Below are 27,366 nucleotides of genomic sequence, written 5' to 3' on the forward strand. Positions count from 1 at the left end.
TGACATCAGGCCAGATTTACTCTGGTTCGTTTGGGGCAAATTAAAAGCAAGCTTACCTTTAAAAAGTGTTTCCTTGTCAAATTGGAAAAAGTATGAGAATTATGACATTATAACAACATTACTAAACGGGTGGTACAGTTTTTCTGCCTGTTTTATGCATTTGAAATACGAGTAGGACCACATCCACATTGTATTCTCAGACATGTTCAGACATGCCTAACCTGAGGATTAGGATGGGATAACATGAGGACAAGAACTTCATTCAAACGATATAAGGCAAAACAATTCCAACCTTTAATTACAAACAACAATAAAAGGCATATCACATTATGCTGTTACGAGGCTCTAGGTGTTATTTCTTGTTTTACTTGTGTATTCTTTCCTCTGTTATTAACATATATCAGATTTGTTGTAATAAAGTGTCCCTGTATGTTCTTCTCTTTGTAAGTAAAAAAGACATTGCTATGGAGCAAGTCTGTACATTTAACAAATGCAGGCAACCCACTAAATGTCCTGTGTTTTCTACAAATGGCTTCTTCAGTTTTGCAACATGGGGAACCCCCAGCCTTTATCCGCGCGGAGGAGCAGGGTCTCATGATACATGAGGATATGTTTGAGAATACACACCTTTTGGCATGCTTTAAAAAAGGGAATTTAGTTCTTCACAAGGGGAACACATGAAACGATTTTACAAATTCAAATCCTATAACAGAGTGATCCTAATATTAACCCTTTGTTTGCCCTTCTTGTTCAACAATTATTTTTAGACAGCATGCGCAGCAGACACATATCCAATTATATATTGGTTTTATCAGACTTGCTTGAAATGTGTTCTGCAAATACTGCATGTTGCTATTATACAGTTACAGTACAAATGTGTACCGGTACCTACATGCCTATAACTGTTTAAAGTCTCTCATTAGAGCATTGTTAGCAATGTGCAGGCATTAATAACATCCCTATCAATAAACACATCCCTACTCATCCAGAAAAAAATAGAGCATGTTGGAGTGATCATTGTTTTTTGCTCAGTATTTTAAACGTCATATTCAATTTTCAAATTGGAAACTTCAGTTGTGTTTTTGCTTTAATAGAGATAAGTGTTAAATAGGTCTGTTTAGTGGTATACTGTACAGTTCCAATGGCACAGCCTGGTGTTTGATATAGTGCTCATTTTCATAAAGATATTTTAGTTGACTCTGGCTTGGCCTGCATGCACTCTAAACAAATTGTTTATGTTTAAATTAAATTCTGTAACGAAGGTGTTAGCTATTCTTTTTTTTCGAAATACTGTATCAAAGCATACACATAAACCAAAATGTTAAGTTTCTGATCACTGGCATGAAGCCGAAGCAGCAAGGCTGACTGACCAAACGTGTCAAAATAGTTTCTCTAATGATGCAGATAATCAGAAACCAAACATTTAGAGTTCAGGGAAGTTGGTGTAATTGGTTAATAGCTTGTTATCAAATTCAGCAATATTTACTTGTATATTTTATTCAGTAACACAATATGGTGGCATTGAAAGTGTTATAAAGACCTTGATTATAGAACACGAATGAGCCTACCAAAATATCTGGAAAAGCTCAATGCTTCTAGCTGAATACCATCCATTGAAATGACTAATCTGTTGACATTCTTTTTTCAATAATATAAAAAGGCACCGAGTAGAGTGATTAACCTTCAGTGGAAAGATCAGCCTGAGAGGGGGGCTGCCAATACTGAAGACCCCTACTGTGGCAGTGCCAGCTTACAGATGCCTCTCTCCCCTTTCAGCCAGCTCTTATCACCCATAGCTGGTGGTTATTTAGATTATCCAAGGTTTTCCTTGTCCATAAATTCATAGAAAACAAATACAATTTCCGCTGTTGTAACCTCCGTGACATGATTGCATTTTACTACCTTAGATTTTGTCTATGAATCTTACAAATGAAATATTATCAGATTATATCTTCGATTTTGTAAGGACAACTCATAGCTTGCTTCACTGAGGTAGTTTACTAGTATTAATATACTCCACACATTGTGAAGGACGAGCCATTGTCTACATCTTTGTCAAATCAATACCTGCAATAATATCTACCCGCAAAATCTGAAATAATTTAAACATCTTCAAAATAGACAAATGTTTTTAAACTAACTCACTGACTGCTACTATTATTATTTCAATACGGATATACCTAAGTTATACCCTGTGAAGAGTATGTTTTTTCATTTTAAAAGTTATATTTCATCATGGCATTTTAAATAAATGCAACACAGAAACGTCTTTATTATACCAGCCCTTTATTCAGTCAGACTCTTTTAAAGTGTGCCAACAATCATTTATCATGGATCCACAAAGCTCTACTTTGGACTAACGCCCAGCTAGTAACATATATCTCAATATAATGACTTCAAAGGGGTTTACACAGGGGTTTGCACTGTGTTATTTAGCTGAATACGACTCAAACCATTTATTTTACCACATGAAAGGTAACTGAATACTCCAATGATTCAGTAATTAGCCACGTATGCAGGTAAGCAAGGAACATTTACATTGAAGGGTAGTGTATCTATTCATGTTAGTGTATCTATGATCCCCAGGTCCTTGTTTTAAGAGATTGATGAGGGATACCCTCAGTTCAAATTGCAAATGAGCAAAAAGAGATGGATATTTTAAAGGCATTACAATCGTTAGAAATACCTTCAACCACAGAGAAGACATTTAATACACATTGTTTTTAGGGTTTTTAGTTTGAGGGTGTAGTAGATGCTAAGAAGTAAAACATCAGTATGCTATAAGCTGTGGTTCATTTCAACATATTGACCCAGTGAAAAACACACTGAACATTTTTCCTATGAAAAACATTGCTGTGAATATAAAACCCTTCGAAAGGTTTCCTTAATATATCAAATTAGGAGGACTTTTAGATGGGAAACATAGGACCATAAGACATACACTCATGTTTGACCACGAAAATATTGGGAGGTACAATTTAACATCTGCACCACATCAAAATACCATCCACCAGACAGTTTACTGATAGGTTACAAAGCTGAGGAGGGGCCTTGGTTAATTAACTGTATAATCTGTGCCAGCCTGTCTTTACATCTGTTACCTTGCACTGAGAAGCAATGGTAACACTTTGTATGTGAGGAAGTGTTTTGCAGAGGCAGCTGAGGCTAATACAAAGATGATCGATCCCCTGTAAGTGGGCCCTCAAATCAAAACAAGGATGCGAGTTGGCAGTTGTACGCTAACGTCTCATGGACAAAGCCTGACATTAGTGATGGTCACATCGATTAACTAACCGTTGCCCAGTTAGCTCTCCAGCTGCTTGCCTAAAGAAAACCTGCACAAAGCTAGCGTTAACCAAACATCACATAGCCTGCTTTGGTTAAACAATATTTTCATATTTTTAAAGAAATATCCTCATTATAATAATAATATTGGGTTATTGGAAACCAAATAAATGCTTGTTGTGAACGCCTTAGCTACCACGTACTGACGGCTAGGTGACAGCTGGACCGAACGCAACAAGGAAATTAGCTCAGTTAGCAACGAAAATAGTAGCTAACAACCAAAAGCTTAATATCAAATGAAGCTCCCCCCAAACAAAAACAGCGGGCTCACCTTCGCTGTTATAAATCCAGACGAGGACACGGCTTCTGTATATGTCACGCCTGAAGTGTGCACAGCTGTCCGGAGCTTTATGTAAAGGTTTCTCGGTGTTGTGACTGATGTTTCAGGCTAACAGCGGACTGTCGTTAGCGGCTCTCTCCATTCTTCGCTGCTCGTGAAATGTTCGAGTACACCGGATGTACAAAAACGGCACCGCCCGCTTCAGCACGCACATGTCCGGGTCAGGAGTGGACTGATACAAGTCTGCTTAGTTATGATATTAGCCTGCCTACAGGATTTCACCTACAAGTTCCTGATAGGGAAACTTTGTCTATAAAGCACATTCTGAATTAATATTCCTTCAAAGGTCAAACTAATTTTCTTTTGTTTTTCCGTTTTTGTTTTCCTTTTGGAAGCCAGAGGATTCATATTAGCTAACTGCATACCTGTCTGTTTTGGCAATAGTAGGCCACATGACAACAAGATCAAGTGCTTAAAAGGAAAAAAAGAAAACAGGGGAATAGTTTAATTTAATTTTCCTTCATACTTGATAACATGGACCACTTAGAGATAAAGATGGAATTATAAGAATGAAAGTCTGAAGAAATTCACTTTTACTTGTTATATTGTTTTACCAGATATTTCTCCCATTTCAATTGTGGAAATGGGAGTTCATGTTTAACAACACACAATGTAGAACAAATTAATTAACATATGTGTTTATGATGAATGGCCTTTTGTTAAATGTATATATTCATGCATACCAATACATTACATATTTCCTGTTTTAGCACAATCACAATACGTTTTGGCAATTACTGTATTTTGTCACCATCAAGAAATGTACACTCCAAAAAGTTTCTACATGGGTGTCAATGGAATTGTAAATGTTATTTTTTTGCAAGAGGGTCTTTTCTGTTTCATAATTCCTCCATGCTACTTATGAAAAGGGAAATCCCACCAACAACACGAAAACATGAAACAACTGCCCAAAGCTTAACCAATCAGATTTATTTTGTACATCTACCTGTTTAATATTTCCAGGAAAATGTGTGTTCTAATGCAAAGTGGTTACAAAAATAAAGCACATTCTTACGTAAAGATGACATGAAAAAGAAACTACGCTTACAAATGCTGAATAAGAAAAATAAGGACAATATCACTTGAATTTCTGTGCTTTTCTGTCATTGTTAAACCAAATTTATCAAAAAGATGTATGGATAATAATAATAATATCTGACAGTAAGTGTACGATTCAATTAAAGTACTGTACATGTATACATAGATGTCAATAGTCATTTACAGGCAGTAGACAATCTCTGCAGCAGGTCCAGAAGAGTTACTTTGGAGTGCTTTAAACTGGTGTGGAAGACATTGATTAATCAACATGATTCTAGTTGTACATCATAGTAGAAAATACCAACAAAGCATTTTTGCATTATCTCAACCTTCACCCACTGTTACTTCTTTGTCATTTTGTAGCAACTCAGATTTTTTTTAATTCTATGCTCTAATATATATTATGTGATACACTAACAATGTGCCAATATTCTTGGTAAATGACCTCGGTCATCAATAGTGGTATTTCATTTAAAAAACTGTTTTTCCAACTGTACAATGCATTGTAGTGCATCAAAACATTATCCAACATGCATTCATAAACATAAGCTGTTATAGACTGGAATGACTTAAATACGTCTATCTTCTAATGTAAACTATAGACAATGTTACTATAGGGCAGTACCTCAGTGTCAACACCGGATTAAGCAAGAAACATAAATATATACTACGGCCAGGTTAATCTCCTGCTTTATACCATCTTTCAGTCAAGAACATAAACAAGGAATTATGCCAGACAAAAGTTGTGTAAATGCGGCAGCTTATTATATAAAAGACCTGTACAAGATAAGAGAATACACTATGGTTGAAAAGAAAAGAAATGGATGGAAGATTCTTGTGTTCGAAATTGTCCTCTCAGTTTGTGGTCAAGAGGTAAAGTGTTCAAAAAAGGCAGTTGGGGTCTTTTAAATGGTCTCCCTCTTCGTTAAGCTATTGCTTTCGCCTCAGGCAGGAACGCCTCCCAAAACATTACAATCTGGAATACAATATAGAAAAGAAGAATGAAAAGCCAGTTAAAATGTGTATTGAACACTCAATAGCTTTCAATAATACTAATTATAACAAGTATTTTAAAGAAGTAGTAATAACAATGATAATTGTAATGATGACAACTTTGATGTGTTTAAGTTAAAGGAAAACTTAAATAGACATGAATAAAATAAAGAGCACTGAGTAATGTTTACGTGATAAATAAAATACATGATATAGTGAAATGTTTACCCGTTGTTGAGACTGCAGCATTGCATCCAGATATTTCATTATCTGGCTCTTGAAGTCCTTGGCTTTTTCTTTCTGAAAAGAAAAGTTTCATATCTTAAGCTCCTTGACAATTGAAAACCCAGTTTCTGGCAGAACTATACTACTATTACTATTACAACTATACTATATTGTTGAGGCACTAGTTTTAATAATGTGCTTAATGATAGCCCTGATAAAAGCCTCTAGCTGAAACATGTCTCCTGATAGAGCTGTTCGTTAAGGGCCAATACTTACTTTTTGTAACTATTATAAAAACAAACATACCTCAAACCTGAGAACCTCCTTGCGTACAGTCATGCCAATCCTGTCAAAATCTCTCTCGTACTGAGTAACCCTCGACTCCCACTGAGAACAAACATAAGGAGAAAACAAGTATTAATATATTAATATTTTCAAGTATGCAATATTTACAACAACGCTGATATTATAACACATGATTCACTTTTGAAACAGTAAACAAATACATACAATTATAATGCCTACAGACGCCGATAAGACAGGGTGTCTTTATTTAAAAACTAAAATACGTACAATTTACACATTTTTCCTATTCATTTTCTTGGTTGACCAATTAATTAATCATTATTTTCTGCCTTTAAAATCTCAAGAAATAATGATTACATCAGCTTAACAGTTATGATAGGGTCTCATATTCCTTTCAGGTCAAATACTATGATCTTTAGTAGAGTTGTCCCGATCCGATCACGTGATCGGGGATCGGAGCCAATCACGTGATTTTCAAAAGATCGGAATCGGGAGAAAAAAATCGGGGATCGGGATTTTTTTTTTATAAAATATTTTTATTATTTTATTTCATGTTACAAAACAAAAATGACCATGTTCACGTCTTAAAGTCATCCTGAGGCCTTAGTTTTGGTTTAAAATTAGTTACACAACATCATGTATGTGTTGCTTCTTTTGGGCTTGTTTTCAGACCTGGTTGCTTATTTCTCTCAAATCTGGCAACAGAGTGGGCGCAGTGTCTAATAGTAGCAGTAAGCTAACGAGAGGCTACGTTCAGCTGGTGACTCGGGAGTCGGGACAGAGAAAATGTCAGGAGTTTGTAAGTATTATAAAATTGAAAGCGAAGGCAGTGTAACAGCCAGATGCAATGTTTGCAAGGCAGAGGTTCCGCGTGGTGGAAAGAACAGAGCTACGTTCAACACGACCAATCTAATACGCCACCTGAGAAACAAACACCAACAACAACACGACGAGTACACATCGGCCACTCAGGTAACGACACTGAAACAACCGACACTTTCAGAGACTTTCAAAAGGAAAGAGAAACTGCCCCAGAACAGTGAAAAGGCCAACACAATAACAGCCAAGATAGCTGAATTCATCGCGTTGGATGACCAGCCGTTATCTGTTACCTTTTTCTCTCTTAATGCATTGCATAAAGATCGGATCGGGAAAAATCGGTATCGGCAGATTGTCAAAATCAAATGATCGGAATCGGATCGGGAGCAAAAAAAGGTGATCGGGACATCCCTAATCTTTAGCCTTATGATTTAGCATTTAAATCATTGTGAAAGGACTCAATGCAGAGGGCCTGTGTTGGTGTAAAGCCTGAGGTGGGGTTCAGTGCCCCAGCAGCACTGTCTGTTACCTCAGTGATCTCTTCTTTGGCCTGCTGCAGTTTGTCTGGCTTGTTGGCCCACAGCAGCTTGGCCTCAGACTCTCTCTTCTTCTGGAGTGTGCTCTGAGACTCCTGCCATCGCTGCCACGCCCGCACACGCTGGTCAAAACACCCCTGTGGACACCCAACACTTTATCATGACACTCACCAAACAGACAACAAGTAGCGGTACTTTACGTTATCTGTTGCAAGTTTTTTTTTTTTTTTTTAGACTCTAAATACGCACTTTTTGGGTTTTTTTCAGACTCTCTAAAACCCTAACCCCTAGGATTAATGTTTGTTATTTTGAGAAATGAAAAAGTTAATGTGGAGGAGCCAGCTACCTGCTATAAAAAAGTGGCGACAGATAACCCACAAGTACCCAAGTTGAAAATACTTCAAACTCAGAGATGATTTTCATATCAGGCATTACAAACTGACACTTTTTCCTATTTTAATCCTGGGATTAGGAACTACTCAAGCTATACTACTCAGGCTTTCCTGCTACTGAAGAATCTCCATCTTATATTCCAAGTCCTGTAAAATTATTATTCTGCGGCTGTGAGCTTACGCGCATAGCACCCATCAGGCGGATGTAGTCGGCCAGCAGTTCAGCAAAGATGAAGAAGTCGCTGGCTGCCTGCTCCTGATGCAGCTGCTCCATCTTGTCCTCCACCTCTGCCAGCTGGGACAGGGCCCGGGACAGGGCCGTGTTGTCCTCAGAGTTTCCCAGCATGGCCATACTTTTGGCAAATACTGCCGTGCTCCCACACAGCTCTGGGTTTGAAAAATAAACATATTCAGTCCGCCTGTTTCACCATTAAAGACCTGACAGCTGAACTGTACTCTGTTTCCTGAATTGAAACTGTTTGATAAAATAGACAAATGAAGAAAGACGGATGTAGCTCACCCTTCCTGTGGTTGACCAGGGAGTCGACCACGGCCTGCAGCTTCCTCAACTGCTGCTCCTCGTTTTCCATCTCCTGGAACTTGTCCTCAAACCACTGAGAAACACAGCCAAAATATCCCAATCAAACAACCTCATCATGTCTAGAATGGCAGGTTTGTCTGCCCTGCTATAATTTCAAGTTAAGCCATTGCAACAGCACAATAGTTTGTGAATATTGAGTACAATTCCAATGGTAGAACAATAAAATGCATTGGACAACAGTCTCCTGAAAACACTCGGCCCAGGGTCCCCTTACAGTGTCAGACTCATTCATCTTGATGGTCATCTTGTTGACAGCATCCGATGCCTTATTGATCATTTTGAGGAAGCCAGCTCCACTCAGAGCCTGGGTGCTCACTGCTCTGGGTAACTGAAAACAAACACAGACAGGACTCCAAAGTCATTATCCAGCTAATTGCAACCCTACAGTCTATGATTTCAATATCAAATCTGTTTAGAACTTAAAGCACCTACCTCCTCTCTCTCCAAGAACTCACGGACATCAGGGTCCTGTAGTAACGATGGGTGAGACACTACTCTCTGAAGATATCTACAAAGGACAGTAGAAGATAAAGTGAGTAAGAAGTAGTGGTGACCTAAAACTCACACATAAAACACACATGTTTAAAAAAATGCCTAATATGATTATGATTGATTAAGCAACATCAATCATGCTTGACTTTTGCTTTAAACAAAAAAATACATCAACATAAATTCACTGAAAAGCGTACATTTGAAGAGAAAGCTCTTGAGAATTACCCTAAAAAAACTCCAGTAGTTAACATATGTAGTATATGTACACAGAATGTAATTGAATACATCAGCATCATTTTCACTGATAACAGATCCAGCTCTGTGAGTATGGGTGCATCACTGTAACGTCACTGTATGAAACGTGTGGATCCTTGCCTCTCCAGAGCGCCTCTTCTTCTCTCCACAAACTCTACAGATGACGGGTCGTCCATTCCCACCTTCACTTTGGTCATTCCTGTTGGTCAAACCACAGTCACCAAAAGGCACAACAAAGTGCGCAAAACAAAGACAAAAAATAAAGAAAAACGGGACCCACCTACGACACTTTTCTCGGGTGGTGGTGGAATAATGAAGCCATGGAGCGACTGTTTGACGGACAGCTTCTCGTAAAGACCCAGGAAGTCACTAAAGCGCCTTCTCACGGAGAAGGTTTTATTCCTGAACATGGCCAAGGACGTCTGAACAAAGAGATAGGGACACAAAAGGAAATACGTAGAAACGCAAGTGTAGATTTTTTCACATTAGCATGTTCAAATAAAAGCTGTACTACAGACCCTGGTGGATACTTTGTAGGCCACATAAGCGCCCATTCCATCTCCTAGAGGGAAAGAAAACATTGGAGATGAGAAAGAATTTTGATACAGGCTGAAATTAATATGCTTTTTAAAGTTGCTCAACTGAGCTTTAACCATAAAAATGTAACTATTAAGTGTCAGGATTATCAACATCTGAATAAACTACAAGTTGCAGATAGCTGTATCATAGTTGAAAGTAGTAGTAGGGGCAAAAAAGACACTGACCAACTTTCTCAGGGTTTGTGACCGCAACATCCACATCAAAACTGTCCTCTGCCTCGTCCTCCTCCATCTGCATTTAGAAAAACACAACTGGCTGTAACATACAGGTGACTTGGTGATGTAACAGTAGTTATTACACACCATTGCATGCCTGCACCCGTGACCCCTACCTGCTCCAAGGAGGTGGGCTGCAGGGCCGCAGGGCTCGTAGTGAACGAGGAGGCTGGACGAAGGCCAGAGGAAGAGGAGGGCTCCTTTGGGGCAGAGCCTCCGGGCGTGTTCAGCTCCACATGCGCCTCTGAGGAAAGTAAATAATCAATGTATGCTTTTCTTAATCAAAAAAGTAATGAACAGAGATAACTAAGGTGCATTTCAGATAGAGTACAACATTATGTCACACAATAGCACTACATCGGACAAAAGGCTAGTGAATGTACACATTTTTTAAGCCAATAAATAGAGTGATTTTTCGGCTGGTGAGTGATGCAAATTCAATATTCACTCAAATATTTTACCAACATTTACCAAGTGGTTGCCTTACTCTGACTTTAATAATAATAATAATAATAATAATAATAATACATGTCATTTATATTGTGCTAAAAGCGCTTTACAAGCAAGTAAAGAAGACAGATAACAAAGGGACCACATCCTGTCTAATATTAAACTTTACTTATACTTAATAGGTTTTCTCTTGTGACTCTGGTGTCTGGGTTGGTGGTGTATCACTGTGTTTTGGGGAGTGAGTTCTTGTGCATTTTACTTCGTGTTAATCTTGCGTGTATTTTTTTGTGTATTGTGTTTTCCTTTGTTGCTGTACAAGTTTGATGTAGAGCAAAATTAGTAAACAAATTAAATTGACTAGCCTCGTCTATTCTTTCATCAGATAGTTCTGTTTAAATCTCAATTTAGCTGATTATTTAGCTTTAAACTTACTGTGTTTTGCTTTGGAAATGTGTTTCGTGCAGCTGCTTGTATTATTCCTAACTGGGTCTTGAGTGTGGGAATGGATCAGTCAGGGGAATCGAAAAGTTATTTTCACTGGAGCCTATTATTATAGCTAAGTTTGACCAAATCAATTCTCAATGTTGTCTAAGAAGAGTTTTGGGAGTGTTTGTACTACACAGTTAGACCTGTAGTATAGTAACACAGATGCAGCAGAAGCAATACAAACCTGAAAATTAGAACCAAGTTAAGGGTCAAGCTAAAAAAACACTAGATTCTAAATGTTCTCAACTCAAAAACATCTTTCATTAGACTTTAGTTGTAGCATAAACTGAGATAATTAAATCAGATTAGTTTGATTTGTGACACGTTAACGTAACTTGAAAGCAGAGTACATTAAAAAAATGTCTCCTAACCAGCAAACAGGTCGTTGTCATCATCTGAGTGAACTCCATTGGATATGGCAGTCGTGCTACCGGCCTCCTCCTCGCCGAACAAATCTGGGGTCTGTTCATTGACATTATCAGGCTGAGAAACTCCTCGACTCACAGCTACAGGGACACTCTGCAGGGAGGAAGGACACCACGAGCATCAGAAACACCAGTGGGCAGAAATAAACTAAGTACCTCTACTCAAGCAGAGGTTGTTGCAATTTACTTTAGTCTTTTTGTTATGTCAATTTATTCCTCAACTCCACTACATTTCAAAGGAAATATTTTAGGTTTAACTCTACTACAATAGCTATATTACATAGTTAATTTATAAATTAGCTTACAAAATATACAAAGAGAATTTGTATGCAATTCCCACTATTTTTATTTTTACAAACCAAACAATACATAAATTAATTGAGTACAATGATTATTACTTGCAGCCCAATACAACATGTTTAAAATGAAGTCCACCTAAACCACAAAGTTAAAATCCTACACATAAATGCTTATAATCCAATTATATAATAAATAATATCACGTACTATTACAATTGCCATTATTAAGGAGGCCTAATTGTACTAGCTACATTAGCTGTACATTTAAGTGGTAATACTTTTGACTAAGTAAGCTACTGAGTAAGATTTTAAATTCATAACTTTTGTTTTCATTGGAGTACCGAACGGATCTGAGTATTTACACCAGCCCTGGTAAATAGTACACAAACAAAAGTGGCATAATGAGAGCGCTAGCTGGGTTAACAGTCAGTTGTCTGAGGATCATTATAATACACATGACAGATAAGGAAACTTGAACACGAGCCGATGAATAACACATCAAAACACGAGCATCTTTTAAATCAACACTTGTGTGGGAAAGGCTTAAAGAAGGCCAGAATCAACCATTAACTTAGTATTGAGAATGACGAATCAAAAGTGTTAAATGTGTGCTAAAACTAACTTCGGTTAACTTTATGAACCAATAGCTGTTTTGTGAACAGAGTCTGACCTAATTCCCCGCCTCTGACAGTTAGCTCTCAGTTATGTTGTCTGCCGTGAATGCAGGTCAGATCAGGTGAAGCGGCAGGGTCCCTGCCTCGTTCACTTTAAAGCTAATGAGATGTAAACTCACGTTATTAACAAATATGTCTTCTCCCTCGTCGCTGTCCCCATCTGCCATGTCGGGCGTTGCGGCTCCCGGCTCCTCCTTGGCAGGGAGGAGAGGAGGAGGAATCCGATCTGAGCTGGCCGCCATATTCCGTGTTGTGAGAGTGACCGGAAGTGAAAGCAGATGAAACTCCTGCGGCGACACCTGGCGGTTGGTTACCAGGCAACACGGCAGCTCAAAGACGCTGTTCCGGGTTAATTCCAGCACTTTGTAGTGCTGTTGTCTACGGTTGTATGGGGATGACTAGAAACATTTTATTTTAAACCACCAATTCAACTGTATACAGTTGGGCTTAAACAAACTGGGACAAGAAAACAGCGGAGAAGTAACGGGGCAGAAACCCTCCTTTTTACGCAACGGTCCAGACATAGACATCAAACGGCAAAACATATTCAGTTGCCAGTTACTTTGGCATTAGGGCAGGGATATCTAGATATTTTCCAAGGTTTGACATAATGAATTGTGCTACTTTTAAAGCAAGCAACGATGTTTTCAAATCTGTAATCAAAAAGGTCCGCAAAAACGCTATCGAAGCAGTTCCTGCCGTTGCTACGTAGTTCAAACAGTAACAGCGGACTATTTTAGTTAGTTAGCAGTTTAACATCCCACATTTCTAAGCAGGTTTTCCCCCCCCCAATAATTATGTATTTTATAATTATGTGACTGATAATGTTTGCATAATTTCAATCATATAATCATTTTAACCCTGCTCAACCATGCACATGACATCCCTTAGAAACTGTCCTAAAAGAAACGCCAAAAAGTTTGCCATTATTAAAATTATTGTTGACTTCATGGCATATAATATGAAATCAAACTTCCAGGCTCTATTTATAGAAATGTAATTATGATTCATATATTGTGCACTTTTTCCTTATTTTATAACAACTGACCAGGAAAATACCTCTGACTCACCCTGTACACCTCAGATTTGTTCAGAGATTCAAATGAATAAAGGGAAGCTGCTTTGTTTACCTCTTAAAGTGTTGGGCCCAGAGGATTGCTGTTTTACTGTAACACAGCATTTATATAAAATACAAAACAGTCAAATGTAAATGTAAGAATGAGGAAAATCCAAATGTTTAAACCAAAGAGAATACAGCATATTATGTGAGTTATTCCATTAATTGACATGACCTTCATTCACAGACTTCAGTCAGTTTATCTGCAACTTACCTTAAAGGAGACCTATCATGCTATATTTAAATGATATAGTGTATGACCATAACTATATAAGGTATATTTATACATTTTATTTTTCAAAATACCAAACAGATCATTTTTTAGACATGCCTCGTTTCGCTCATTTTCGCTTTATTCCAAGCCCGTCTTTGAAAATTCTGAGCAGCAGCTGACCACGCCCCCCTGCAGAAGAGCAGGCATGAGCCGGCGAGAGTCACGTTACCATGCTTGCTGTGATTACGAGTGTCGAATAAACATGTCACCTCAGAGCAATTCATGTGTTCAAGCATACTATCAATTTGATCCAGAAACTGACCCTGAAGCAGCGGAGGTTTTGGTGGAGGTGCAAAAATCTCGGTTGCAGCAGGACGTTTCTGAATGGTTAGCTGACAAGCTGTTGTCCCTATTTATTTTATTCTGTTACGATGCTTGCTCCTTATTCCGTTCATATTTTGGCTAATTAGCAAGAATGCAATGTGTACAGTTTGTAACGCAAAAACAGCGATATATATATATATATATATTTATAAACGGAGACATTCATATTTTCAGCATATATACAATGGCCTCATTGCGTTTAATAGTTTACAGTCCTTTTCTTCCAACATCCTGCAACAACCGTTGGAAAGTTGAATAACTTGGGATGATAAAAAGTATAACTCGAAAAACACCTCAGTTGTCAGCAATGTGTGTAGTTTCATGTGTTTTTAAAAGCTCAGTTATTGACTTCTTTGTGCAAATTGCGCCACGACGTCATTGTACTATTATATACTACACAGCAATGGCATAACACACCCATGTGTACGACAAAAAGGTCCACACACACAACCTTATGCTTTTGAAATCAGAATATTCTTTACCCATCCAAACATGAATAATCACGACACATTTTGATATCAACTTGGAACTTTATTGTTAAAATCAACGGTTAAAAAAACCCATACAAAAAAACTAAATGTAGCCTACTTGTATTTTGTATAAATGACACTAAATATTTTTACAGAAGCTTTGTGAGCTGGTGCTGGGGCTTCCTTGGACGCAGGATCAGAGTGGTGATTCCGGCCTGCGTTGTCCTCAGGATACGCAGGGAGTTTCCTGATCCGTGAAATGTCGATGTTGGGTTCAGACAGCAGCCAAATTGAACCGTGTAGCATACCCGGCGATGACCTCCTCCCTGTCAGGTCGCTCATAATGGTGCAGGGTCCACAAAGACTTGGTCGAAGATGAGGTCCATCAAGTTGGCCACGTAGGGCTGTGCAATGGTAAAAAAAGCACAACAAAAAATGTGGTTTAGATTAGTATATGCATGTAAAAAACTGAAACTTCTTAGCAAAGCTCTCTATTTAGCAAAGCTCTTTGCTTAGCCTTTTCCAATCTGAGTTAGTTTTGAACCGTAACGTGCATGCTGTGTTTCTGACTCAATGCAGGTCATGTGTTGGAGAGGGGCTGAGCTCAGTAGACTCACTGTAATGAGTGCTAGCCACTAATTAGCCTGTTGCTAGAGGTAAGGCCTTGTCAACAACAACAGACCGACGGGGCTTTAGCTCAGTTTTACTCGTGGTGTGTCCCCCCCCTCGCATACATACACAGTGTTGTATCCTAACACACCCCCATTTATATTCATGTGCGCAAACAAGTAAACACACAAAAGCTTTTACATATAACGCTGCAAAACACGGCATGTCTCATTAGCGTAGCTTAGCTTACAGATCGATGATATCTGATCGTTCTTACAGACTACAATCACAAAAGCGTTTACATATAACGCTGGAAAAAACGGCACTTGCCTACAGAAGATTACGTTTGTTATTATAACTTACTCAACATGATTGTAGAGAATACAAAATACTAATAAATAGGAGAATACATACTTGTGTTATCGCCTAGGGCGTGGCTGTACAGCCTTCACACAGATCGCCATTACGGCAGTATGTCTGAACATGTTAGCAAATGCCTGATAATTCAAATGACAAAGCAAAGACTGCGGAGCGTACAAAATAAAATGCTACAAAAATATATAAAACACCTAACCGATTACTATTTGGGTTTGAGGCGACATTGATGCGGCGAAGCTACATGCTACAAGCTAGAGATAGCTTTATCAGGAAAAACACCGCTAAATAAAAACGTACAGCTTCAAAATTGGATGTGTCCTCACTGGCCTGGTCCCGGATGGTTGGTATTGATCCCGGGTTTAGCATTAGTTTGGAGGCATATCCGTGTTGGACTTGAGAGAAGTTAATAAACATGTCCGTGGTAAAATGTTTGGAACACACAAACAGAAATCTTCCGTGGTCTTCTGGCACATGTCCCTTGTAAATGAAGTCTAGCCACAGATTCATTTCTTTTTCCACTGATGGCATTGCATGCAGTCCCCTGTCCCGAGTCTTGCAGCCAACAACAGCACAACGTTTAACTGGCTTAGACATCCTGGCAAGAGCAGGCAAAAACACAGATGTGACTGGGGTGTTGATTATTTAGCCTGCCGATGCGAATGAGAGGTTTGGCAATGCACGTGGCCGTGGCTCATTCCCCTGATAGGTGGAGAGTTGACCAATAAGCGGAGCACTTCTTTGTGACGTAGAAAAGTATTGGAATGTGGATCCGTTTTTTTTCAGATCCGTTGCAGCCCCTTTTTTAGAGATTTGGCGAAGGAGGAAAATAGAGAGGGTTGTGTTTTCTGACACTTGGTGAGTTCCCTGGAACACCGGGGACACATATTCATGTATAAAAGACGTACAAAGGTGCATTTTGCATGATAGGTCCCCTTTAAGTGACAGGGACAGTTGGGAGAATTTATCTGTAGCTACACAGACTGGCTCACTGCAGAATTAAAAGGTTGGTCCATTAAATGCAGCGGTGCCAGTTGTTGATTAATCTGCAACTGTGAGTTCATGATGGTGGTGAAACTGCATGAGCTGTGGATAAAACCTTCATATTTTCCTTATTGATATAGATGTCACAGTGTAGTGAGGTGAAGTCATAACAGTCTTAAACTTTTTCTTCTCACGACAGTAGTCTGCTATGATTTCTGTACAGCAGCAAACTGCTGTCATGTCAGATTTTATATCAATCTTACAATCAGGGTAGATAAATAAGGACTCTTCTCAAATTGAGGGTTATTTTCAGCCATCCTTGATAAACAATAAAAACACTAAAGTGTCCTTCTGTAACCTCAAACACTCTCACATGACACACCAATATGCCAAGTCTATGAATAGCAGAACAGACTAATTTTCACCCTTACAGGAACACTTTCAGCAAACTGTTTACTTAAACTTAGTTGTCCATGGCAGTTTCATTTCATATGAAGCAACACTTCATTAAAAAGCTGCAACAACTTCAAACTTGTCATTACAAATTATTTGCCAAATGATAAATAAGTCAGTTACACCGGCCCCTCAGCACAAAGCCACTTTTTATCCAGTCTCACATGATGAGAAAACCAAAGCTGGAAAACTTATGAAACAAATACTCAAAACTTGACCTTAATGCGGCTGTACATACAGTATAACCCTATGAAGAATCTGGGAATTTATCCAGATGGCACCTTGAATGGTAACCAGACATAATGTGTGTGTGAATGCTGGCTTTTTTGGTAAAGCATTTTGTGTGGTTGCTAAGAATAGAAAAGCACATTATAAGTGCATTTACCATGATGTTTGATGAAAAGAAGACGAGTAGAAACATTTACTTTGTTAGTATTCATAATAGTTTGTATACACAATGTATAGGAGCACCAATAAAAAAACATATTTTTTTCCAAATCTTTTTTTCAACGTTTTTTTAAAAAGCCACAGATTTTTTTTCTACAGAAAGCAAAGAAAGCTCTGTACATGAACAAGCAACAACATAATTCCTCATCATGAGCTGGAAAGTAAACAACTCGGCTGCTCAAATTCATTTTCATCTCTGAAGCAAAAATAATAAAAAAAACATTAAAAAAAAACAAGACCAGCTGCCTGCTGCTTACCTAGGACACGACGTTACACAAACAGCTTTTTGATATTTAAAACACAAGATATGTATAAGAAATGTACTTTTCAAAAATTGTGAAAAAGTGCAATACAGGTTCAACTGTTTACAACTCAATAGATTATTTCCCAAATGGAGTCCGGTCCTTTTTCTTCCCCGTTTGTTTTCAATCATTTTTTTCCTAAAACGTGTTCCTCGTTTGTATCCATAGTTAAAATCTCTTACAGATATATTGACATTCATGACGATGTACATTTATGAGAAACATGGTATTCACAAAAGTAGAGCAAATGACTATGATTGCAAATGACAAATTCTTTGGGTAGAGGGTAATGAAAAACTAGTTTCTTAGATGAACTTTTTTTTCTTTTTACATCAGATTTGTGTATAGAACAAGCTTCTTTTTATTTTCATACAAAAAACTACCATGTAAAAAAAAAATCCGGGAGTCCTATTTAAAAGGCCAACATCTTTGCATCTTGTAAGATTTGTTAAAGAACCAGGGCATTTGATGAAGAACAGCAGGAAAAGAAACAGCAAACACACGTTGCTGTGGGAAAACGCACACATGGTTGAGCAGTACGGACACCTAAAACCAAATATTGGTTTTTGGGAACGACACACGCTTTTGATCACTTCTCATACAAAAGATAACTGGTCTGTTGCAGGTGATTGATTGATTGATTAATGGGTGATTTGTTCTTTTTGCAGGGGTGGGGGTCAGCGCCCTGAGTCCTACTGTAGGTACCCCTGACCTGAGAGGGGATACTGTCCCACAGAACTACATAGAAACGCAGCACACCTCCGAGCGACATCTGCAAAAGCCAAGATGTCTCCAACATACAAACAGGTTGGTAAGGCTTTTAAAACGGAGCTCCCACATCAAACAAAAGACTGAGAAATAAAAGGTTTTTAATGTACATAGGGGACAACACTATGCCAGAGAAGAATGTACTGTAAAACACATCCGGCTTCTCTCCCCTTTTGATATGAAAACTGAGCTTCAGGACTCACTCTTAATCCCACCTTTCATCCAAAATAATAATAATAATGAAACAATGGGAAACATCAGAAGAATGAGGCAGTTTAAAAAAAACACAACATATGTACATGTTTATAAGGATATGTGTGTAAAAAAACAATACAATAACATAGAAAATAATAAAAAGTCATGGCACAATATATGACACAAGGGGATAAAAACAGAAATAAAATGACAAGGTTTATGAATGTAGGCTTGTAAAGGGGGAGGGGGGGCTGATATCCAATGTTCACTTCACTGAAACGGCCCAATAGATATACAAAATGCACAAAGAAAACACTAATCAAACAAACACTGTGTAGACTGTGCTGCATGAGCACCAACATCAAAACCAGCATATTTTTGGACTTTGTCCTTTTGACTTGACATTGAAACCATTGTCTCATCTTGAGCAAACGTTGGCCACAAAAAACCTTACGTACATATTTTTGCGGAGGAAAAAATTCACAATCTTCCGGTTGAAAGCGACCAATGTTTTAAAGTTCATTGTCTCTGAGAATGGTTCTTCATAAAAGATGAAGCGCGTCACTTTGTCTTCCCTCTCATGGCAATCTCCTTCCTGAGACTGAGCAAGGTAAGCCGAAAAAAGTTTCAGTCTGGAGTTTGTTTCTTTCTGCAAGGGGACGTGAGTTTGTTTTGGGCACAATAAGCAATTTTGTGTCCACCAGCATCTGGCTCCCAAGGTTCCTGTTTGGGTGTGTTTGTTTGACTTTAGAGTGTGTGTCTTTCCGTGTGTACGTGTGGATGACAGAGAAAGTGTGTGTGTAGGTGTGTGTGCGTGCTCATGGCGCTGTGGTGATGGCGTTGAGGTCCTTCATGAGACCCTCGAGGTGGGCCATCTCCTCGGTTAGCTCGTCAGGCTCGTAGCTCTGAGGGAGAGGAACAGGGTTACTGCGGGGGGCGGGGGAGGGGCAGGGTGCGAGGGAGGCAAGCACCTGGAGGCAGGAAGGGAGGAAGGGAGGAGAAGAGAGGAAAGGAGAGGAGGAGAGGGTCAGTCAGGGATCTTTCAGAGGATGGGGGGGTTGTATGGGTGGGATGAGGCGAGCTGGGGGATGGGTCAATGGGACTGAAGCGTCGTAAATGGCAGAAACAAAAAGAGGGAGCAGACAAAAGCAAAACATTCAAAAGAGACGCCAGTAGATGTTCAACAGCCAATCATGGATTAGGAGGCGGAGGAATAAATAAATGGTAATAAATAAAGTCATTCCAGTTATGGGGCATGTTAAGATTAGTTGTTAGAATTTAAATAAATTGATCAAAAGGCAGGCGACAACAGCATAACAAAATGGTGAGATTGAAGTTGGAAAGAAAAAAAAGAGAGAAAGAACAAACAGAAAATGTGGTTAAAACCAATGTCCAGTGGAAGTAACCTTATAATCCAGTGCCCAAAGAAAAAACATGGATTTGGAAGGAATGTGTGATAGGTATACTTTTAAAAGACAAGACTAAATAGTTATTAGGCCTGGCAATAAGACAGTCTGCATTTCTAAAAGCTGCCAGAGTGGGGCGCTATACTCACGCTGTCGACATCTTCCAGCATCTTGCTGGTCTCTGGTACGTCAGGGGCGTTGGGTACGGTGACGATCAACGGAGTTCGTGTCCTTCCTAGTGTTCCAATAGAGGCTGTTTTAACAACATGGGGGTGAGTAGGAATCCCTGAATGTGACAAACACGTGCACAACAGTCAGTGAAGGCAACAAATGACAGAACATCTAAAAAAGTGCTCTTGGAAGTGTAAAAAAACTGATAGCCTTGAGTCACTTTCTTCATGTATCTGTGAAAATAACATGCTATGTGAATACGTTTTGAATGTGTCTTCAAGGTCTTATAGAGCAGATTAATTTTGTGAAAAAAATGTTGTGAAAAATGCCATAACACAAAAATGTTGCAATAGGTGAGGATTTCTTCATTATGGTGAACACACACACTGAATGTTGAACCACATACACAATCCTGATGCAGGAAATATTCAAAAGGCTGAAGTCGGTTACTGAGGCAAGTAGCGATTCCCAAATATCAACTATTTACTTTTTTTTTAAAAGTACAATATAAGTTAAAGGGGACCTATCATGCAAAATGCACCTTTGTACGTCTTTTATACATGAATATGTGTCCCCGGTCTGTCAGGGACCTCACCAAGTGTCAGAAAACACAACCCTCTCTTTTCCTCCATACCCAAATCTCTAAAAACGGGGCTTTAACGGATCTGATACAGACTGATACAGATTTGAAAATAGTGTGACGTCAGTGACGAGGAGCTCCGCCTATATGGCCAACTCTCCACCTATCAGGGGAATGACAGGTTGCCGTGGCATGGTAACAGCATGGTAACATGACGCTCGTAACTCGGCCCCCTCCTTTGCAGGGGGGCGTGGTCAGCTGCAGCGCATGCAAAGACAGGGTGGAGGAGAGCAAAATAGAGCGAAATGAGGCATGGCTAAAATGCATGATCTGTTTGGTATTTTGAAAAAGAAAACGTATAAATATACCTTATATAGGTATGGCCCTACAATATATTATTCAAATATAGCATGATAGGTCTCCTTTAACATAACCTTTAATTGAAGAGAAACATTTATGTGACAAAACATAACAGTTAAGAATAGAAATGTCATGTCAAGCAAGTTCTCGATTGTTGTAATGCAGGTGAAAATATAAATAAAGAACTGTTGATTATCTGTTAATTTAATTCAATAATCTGTATCTAATGAATAATAATCACATGCTGCAACTTTTGGATTTATTTTAGATCCCTGGTGTGTGTATGTGTGTTAAATATGAGTGTGTTTGCTCACCGGCCTGAGCGTGCAGCTGTGGGCTGGGCAGGGCGGACGACTCGTACGACGGATGGCTGCCGGCTGGGATGGCAGGCACGGCGAAGCTCTTGAGGGGGTGGGCGTGGGCGTGGGGGTGTGCCGAGCGGAGCGGGGGCAGGTTGCTGGAGTAGCTGGGCTCTTCCTCGGTGGTGGAGGAACCGTGGTAACTGCCCTCAGGGTCCACCATGATCTCCGAGGGGCAGGAGACCTGGGAGGAGGCGGTGGCTGGGGGGAGGGGCTCTGCACTGGGGGTGTTCCTCACCGACTCTGGAGGGGGGCCGAGGGGTTTGGAGAGAAATCATGAGCAGATGTTCACAGGCTCACAACTTTTTACATTCACAGGGAACGATAACCAACTTCATACTGTCACTTTCCAGCTAGCTAGAGAACTAATGCACTGCATTAGAGACAATTATAATAATCTTCCTGGTATTTGGAAAAGTCTTAAATCAACATTGTACTGAATGTATTTTCTATTTTGTTATTTTCTACATAATTGAACAAATCATTCATGAGAATATTCTTAATAAATCTGCTACTCAATTAAGTCTTTTTATAGCAAAACATTCCAAAATAACTTGATCTCAGCTTCTCCAATGTGAATATTAACTATTTACTAGGGAAATTGTGATTATTATTCAGTTATTCTGGACATTATACAGACTATATAGTTGACAGTTGAAGCCCTGCAATGCAAACAGTCAACAATAATCCATATGTTTTGTAAATGGAACAGCCAAGACAGTCGAACGCTCTCAGCTGTCACTGTAAATGAAAAACAGACAAAAAAGTCTGACGTGCGTCAATTCAGAAAAAGTAGAAGTTAGTAAAAGAGAGCATATAGAAACTTTTTCAGCAGGCAGGAAGTTCAGAAAAGAGAGGTTAGTAACAAAACCTTTGCAAACTACAACATGAACGCAGCCATATGGCAGCAGCATGTGAATGAATGATTATTAAATGAATGAATATGACCAGTGTCCCCCTCTGTATGTCTCCTACTGTCCAGCAGGTGGCAGTGTCTCACCTGTGGAGTCCACCCTCTCTAGATGGGAGATGGGGGTGGCACAGGCGTGCGGGCGAGGGTGCCCGCCGCCCTGGTGGTACATGTAGCTGCGTGTCGGCGACGCCAGGCTGCCCATGTGATAATGGTGGTGATGGTTATCAAGGGAATGGATGGGATGAGCACTAATCACAGCTGTGAATGGAAATGGACATGGATACAAACACAAACAAGACAAGATGTTTAACAAGCTGATGAATGGCATGGAAATAATGCTGGTGAGATACACACACATGCAGCTGTAATAAACACACTTGAATATTCTCTCTGTCAAAAAAATTCAGGATGGAAGACGAGCAGAAAAATAAATGATAACAATGATTATTTTCTAGGTAGCATGACATGGAAAGATAGATAGATTTGGAGATCTGTATTACGTTGTGCTCTAATCAACACGTTTTATGCTAACACTTTCCAGATCGACTGTTATCTGTTCATTATGAATGACTTATCACTCTCTCACACACTCACACACACTTACGCTGAGGCGGCTGTGAGTCAAAAGGCATCATCATTTTAGGCCTCATCCCTCGTCGGCCTGCTAGTGTAGACATGCTGTCCTCTGATTCGTGGCCTAAAAGGTACGGTGGAAACCAGCCATTCAGAACAATTTTTCTTTTGTGAATGATCCATCTGTGATCTTAGGATCCATTTTATATAATTGGGTTTTTGATCTCTAAATCTCACACACAGCACATGAACTAGTTACATTGAGTGGATTCACTGTACTGTGGAAGTTGTGATCATAACAATGGACATTATGTATGAAAAGCATGAAATGTGTTGCATGATAACCACAGAAAAAAACACCAGCAAGCACAAGTGTTGACTTGTGAAACAAAAACACCATCCCCCTTTCTCCATCCTCCTGCAGTCATCCCCCTGCAAGAAAACCTGGAGGTGTTAGCACATTTCCTGCCTTAAAACCAAACTGTTTTCTTAGTCCCCAGAATCTACTTTCCTGTCTGCCCGCCAAACTCAAGACGTTTGCTCAGGATTATTATGCATGTAATTCAAGCAGCAACGGTGACATTTCAATTCGATCCTTTCCCATAACATTTAAGTGAAATTCTTCCCCCCCTCGGCGAGACTGACCGCGGTAAGAGTTTCGCCGCTGCTGGAGGTGGGGGTTGTTCTCTAGGCTGCTGTCAGCCGGCGTGATGTCCTGCGAGGTGCGGGGGATGGGCGTTTCCGTCATGACTGGGTTGGGATCCGGCGACTTGTCCATGGGTTTGAGTTCCAGCCTCTCGTGGTGAATCCAAAGATCAGGGGGCTTCAGGTCTTTGGAGTTTCCCTTGTATTTGTGTGAGCCGTTTGAGGATTTTGAGGCAGCCCGCTTTCTGCAGAAAGAAAACACAGACGTATCAGTGAGAGACTCCTCTCAGTTATAGAGAGAAGTACAAGCAAAAAGGGACATGTGGGGAGCTGAAGATTAGTAACCAGAGTTGGAAGATGTATTTCAGAACTGTGGAACATGAAAAAGGACAAGAAAAAGTAAAAGTGTTACTGAGTTTCTTACTTTTTCTGGTGGGACGTGGTGCGCCGTGTGCACAGGAAGGCCCCGACCACCACCACGATGATGGTGAAGGCTCCCACTGAGATGATGATGACGATGACCAGGATGTGACCTTCACTGTTGCCTCCAACCCCTGATTTACCTCAAGAGGAGAAAGACCGGATTAGACTAGCTATTGGATGCCAAAATAATAATGTACATCCACTAGTGTCTGACTAATAGCATCATAGCTGAACAGGATTGTTAAAGAAGGCAGCTGAGAAGAAAACCTTACCAACTGGATTTCCACCGCTATCTGGATGGTTTCCTGGTTGGCCCTGCTTGGGTGGCAGATTTAAGGCTGATTCAAAATGGAAAAGATATGTTTTAGTGAAACTCACTCAAGTGTTTTCATGGCCTCTTATACTGTCATATTTATACCTGAGATGCATTATATTCTGAAATGTTTTACAAGCACAAATAGATGTTGCTGGTCATGCAGCCAACATTTTCATCAGCCAAGAAGAAGGTAATCTCCAGAAAGAGAGATACACAAGGTGCAGAGTCAGCAGTGGAAGATAAAGTGTGAAGGGGGAATGTACCTTGGTCATTAGCCATTTTGTCAGAGGACTCAGCTTAACAGGCCAAAGGAGAGCAGGGAGGGAGAGACAATAAAAAGCAAAAAATAGGTTAGTGAAAAAGAGCAGATTTGGAGACAGGAATAGAGCAAGAGATTAGAGTTGTGAGGAGGAGGAAAGAGGCAAATATAGAATAATTTAAACCAACAGCAAGAGTGTACTAATGACACAGCCAAGAAGATATTAAAAGCAAAGCATCTAAGTGAAGAAGATTATAAAAACTGTCCTACACACACAGTACAATAACACATACTGATTTTCAGTAAAAAGAAAATACCAAACATCCAAAAAATAGGTGTATGCGGCAACACCAAATGAAACCTGAAATGTACTCAGAGGTTAGTGTGCATTTGCTGATAGTGGCAGTAATGTAGTCATCCCCAAGCAATCAACAAGGCATGGGAAACATCCCTGTGCCCGCTCTCAAGACACTTTCTCACAAACAACTTAATCAGGAGGAGAAGTGTTAACTAGAAACTCATTTTAAACCAGGACCTGATCTGACAATGCACTGCCGGTCATTAACATACCAACAAAACACATTCCCGGTGGAATACTTTGTAATGTGAAACCTGTATCATGTCGCTTCACATCATGAACTACGAACAGAATAGTAAATACCACCAAAAATGTATGATTCTGTCTTTGAGTGTTAAAAACTGCAGTGATTAGGTGTCTGATAAGCCTTCAAACTCATGTATCTGTTTCTCAAACTGAACTTCCAGGACTTCATTCACTTGTCCTTAACGTGTTCCTATATTTTCCTAACTTACTCTTTGGAGTTCGGAATTGTACAGCCTCTGACATGGGGCCCATGCCCTTTGAGTTTCGGGCCTGGATCTTGAAGTAGTAAGTGGTGTCCAGCGTCAGCTCCTGGATCTGGTGGGTCAGGCGGTTGCCAACCACTGGTTCGATAACCCAGTCATGGACCTCAGCGTTGACATCTGTACTGTAGTAGATGATGTAGCCTACAACAGGGAGAGTCAGGAAGAAAGACAATTCCATTAAGATACCGAGGCTTTAACGCTGAGCAAAGCAAGATCAACTACAATGCTTATGTGCTATTTCCTCCAAGTATTGTGTCATATTATCACTCTGTATTGGGTTCATTTATCTCACTGAATCTCTTTTTGATAACATATGTTTAAGACTGACGAGATCTGACCTCTCTTGCATGACAACAAGTAAAACAAATATTCCTTGGGACTTTGTACACGTTAATGATAAAACTTGAGCCTATATCAATCTGAGACCATAAAATACGTAACGCACGAGACTTGGATACTGACCAGTGATCTTCCCGTTGGCCTCGGAGGGAGGCTGCCAGTTGACGATTATGGTGCGAGGTTTGTTCTCCTTGCTCACCACGGTAACGTCTTTCGGGGAGGAGCTGGGAACTGTTTAGTGGTGGAGTGATTGAGACATTTATTGCTGATAAAAAACATGACATACAGTACATATTGTAATGCTCCATCTTTAACAACATATTTCTCTCATTAATTATGTTTCTATACGTCATAAATTAACTCATATATATGATATGTATGTATATTGGATGTCTAATGTTTAGCTTGGCAAATATCTTTTGGATACTGTGTGTGCATTTTATGAGTTTATGTGATTTCTGTGTTTGTGTGCGTATCGTGTAAGAGGCTCTGCTGAAGTGACAACCTAATTGTTATGACGTTGTTTTCACATGTCAGTGCACAATGACCTTGAAGATAATATTTATTTGCACGATTGTGAATCAAACCCCTGGCTGGACAGAAATAAGACCTGGCTGTTCTCCTCACTTCTTCGGAAAAACAACACATAATGTTTCACTTCGTTTTTTAAAGTCCAAGAAAATTAGCCTTTGTTTTTAATGTGCTGTTTATTTTCAGGCCACCATTAGCTCAGCAGTAACAATTTACACAATGAAGCATGGACTCTGACACTTTAGTATTTGCTGTGTGTATATTGTAAATACAGAATAGCCAATTTAACAGTAATATAGGAACTAAAGGGAGATCATTCACTGTCATCCCTCCGATGTTGTTTCAAGCTAATTGAATCAGGAAAAGTATAATGAACCAAAACAAAATGCTTTTTGCGCTACAAGCTCAGGTCTTGGTTGGCTCCTCAGGCTGATATACTGATATACCATGATGCTGCAAATCAAGAGAAACATGAAAAATAAATTTGTTTTGTTAACACAACATTTTATATGTATTCTTATGGTTATAATTATCATTAATTTCTGATTCGTCCATTGGCGTATTGTGCGAGAAAGCAGGGTTAGTCCAAAGGGCTCTTAGTGAACAGAAGAGCAATACTTAAATTATATTCGTCAACCAGCAATTTGCTGCAGGTTTCCTCAATTTCACTTGTGGTTAGTGTGAAATAATAATAATAATACATGAGATTTTTATAGCGCTTTTCATGAAATTCAAAGACGCTTTGACAGAGAAGCGTCAAAGAAGAAATCTATTGATAAATACCTTCAATATTAACGCGATTAAACTATACTGTA

At 39.4% G+C, this 27,366-nt stretch overlaps 3 protein-coding genes across 10 annotated transcripts in view; all 3 read right to left on the minus strand.

Moving 5' to 3' along the window:
* Positions 1 to 3,812, minus strand: part of csnk1g1 (casein kinase 1, gamma 1) — a 30,841-nt gene extending 27,029 nt beyond the window's left edge. For 3 of the 4 annotated variants that reach the window (XM_034107016.2, XM_034107006.1, XM_034106999.1), the window contains exon 1: positions 3,617 to 3,811. The gene's annotated coding sequence lies outside the window, so the exon portion shown is untranslated. Of the gene's footprint in view, positions 1 to 3,616 lie in introns of all 4 variants that reach the window. The other variant, XM_034106989.2, reaches the window with a different exon arrangement.
* Positions 3,813 to 4,594: 782 nt separating this feature from the next.
* LOC117464510 (sorting nexin-1-like) lies at positions 4,595 to 12,784 on the minus strand. Its single transcript, XM_034106976.2, has 15 exons — positions 12,611 to 12,784; positions 11,465 to 11,612; positions 10,274 to 10,401; positions 10,107 to 10,173; positions 9,861 to 9,904; positions 9,623 to 9,764; positions 9,463 to 9,541; positions 9,028 to 9,103; positions 8,810 to 8,923; positions 8,515 to 8,608; positions 8,176 to 8,381; positions 7,596 to 7,739; positions 6,248 to 6,328; positions 5,945 to 6,016; positions 4,595 to 5,699 (listed from the first exon to the last, which is right to left on the minus strand). Exons 1-15 carry the CDS (start codon positions 12,731 to 12,733, stop codon positions 5,649 to 5,651), a joined length of 1,569 nt encoding a protein of 522 aa, XP_033962867.1. The 5' UTR covers positions 12,734 to 12,784; the 3' UTR covers positions 4,595 to 5,648.
* Positions 12,785 to 17,595: 4,811 nt separating this feature from the next.
* neo1a (neogenin 1a) overlaps positions 17,596 to 27,366 on the minus strand; it is a 170,367-nt gene continuing 160,596 nt past the window's right edge. Inside the window, exons 19-29 of one of the 5 annotated variants that reach the window (XM_034106942.2) lie at positions 26,144 to 26,251; positions 25,628 to 25,822; positions 24,819 to 24,851; positions 24,512 to 24,577; positions 24,241 to 24,379; positions 23,817 to 24,061; positions 23,203 to 23,295; positions 22,686 to 22,856; positions 21,641 to 21,928; positions 20,365 to 20,501; positions 17,596 to 19,780 (exon numbers count right to left, since the gene is read on the minus strand). In XM_034106942.2, coding sequence (XP_033962833.1) covers positions 19,628 to 19,780; positions 20,365 to 20,501; positions 21,641 to 21,928; positions 22,686 to 22,856; positions 23,203 to 23,295; positions 23,817 to 24,061; positions 24,241 to 24,379; positions 24,512 to 24,577; positions 24,819 to 24,851; positions 25,628 to 25,822; positions 26,144 to 26,251 — 1,628 coding nt within the window. In that variant the 3' untranslated portion in view covers positions 17,596 to 19,627. The remainder of the gene's footprint in view (positions 19,781 to 20,364; positions 20,502 to 21,640; positions 21,929 to 22,685; positions 22,857 to 23,202; positions 23,296 to 23,816; positions 24,062 to 24,240; positions 24,380 to 24,511; positions 24,578 to 24,818; positions 24,852 to 25,627; positions 25,823 to 26,143; positions 26,252 to 27,366) is intronic. The other 4 variants (XM_034106937.2, XM_034106957.2, XM_034106949.2 and 1 more) reach the window with 4 other exon arrangements.

This window comes from Pseudochaenichthys georgianus, chromosome 3, assembly GCF_902827115.2.
Source record: "Pseudochaenichthys georgianus chromosome 3, fPseGeo1.2, whole genome shotgun sequence".
Taxonomy (NCBI): Eukaryota; Metazoa; Chordata; class Actinopteri; order Perciformes; family Channichthyidae; genus Pseudochaenichthys; species Pseudochaenichthys georgianus.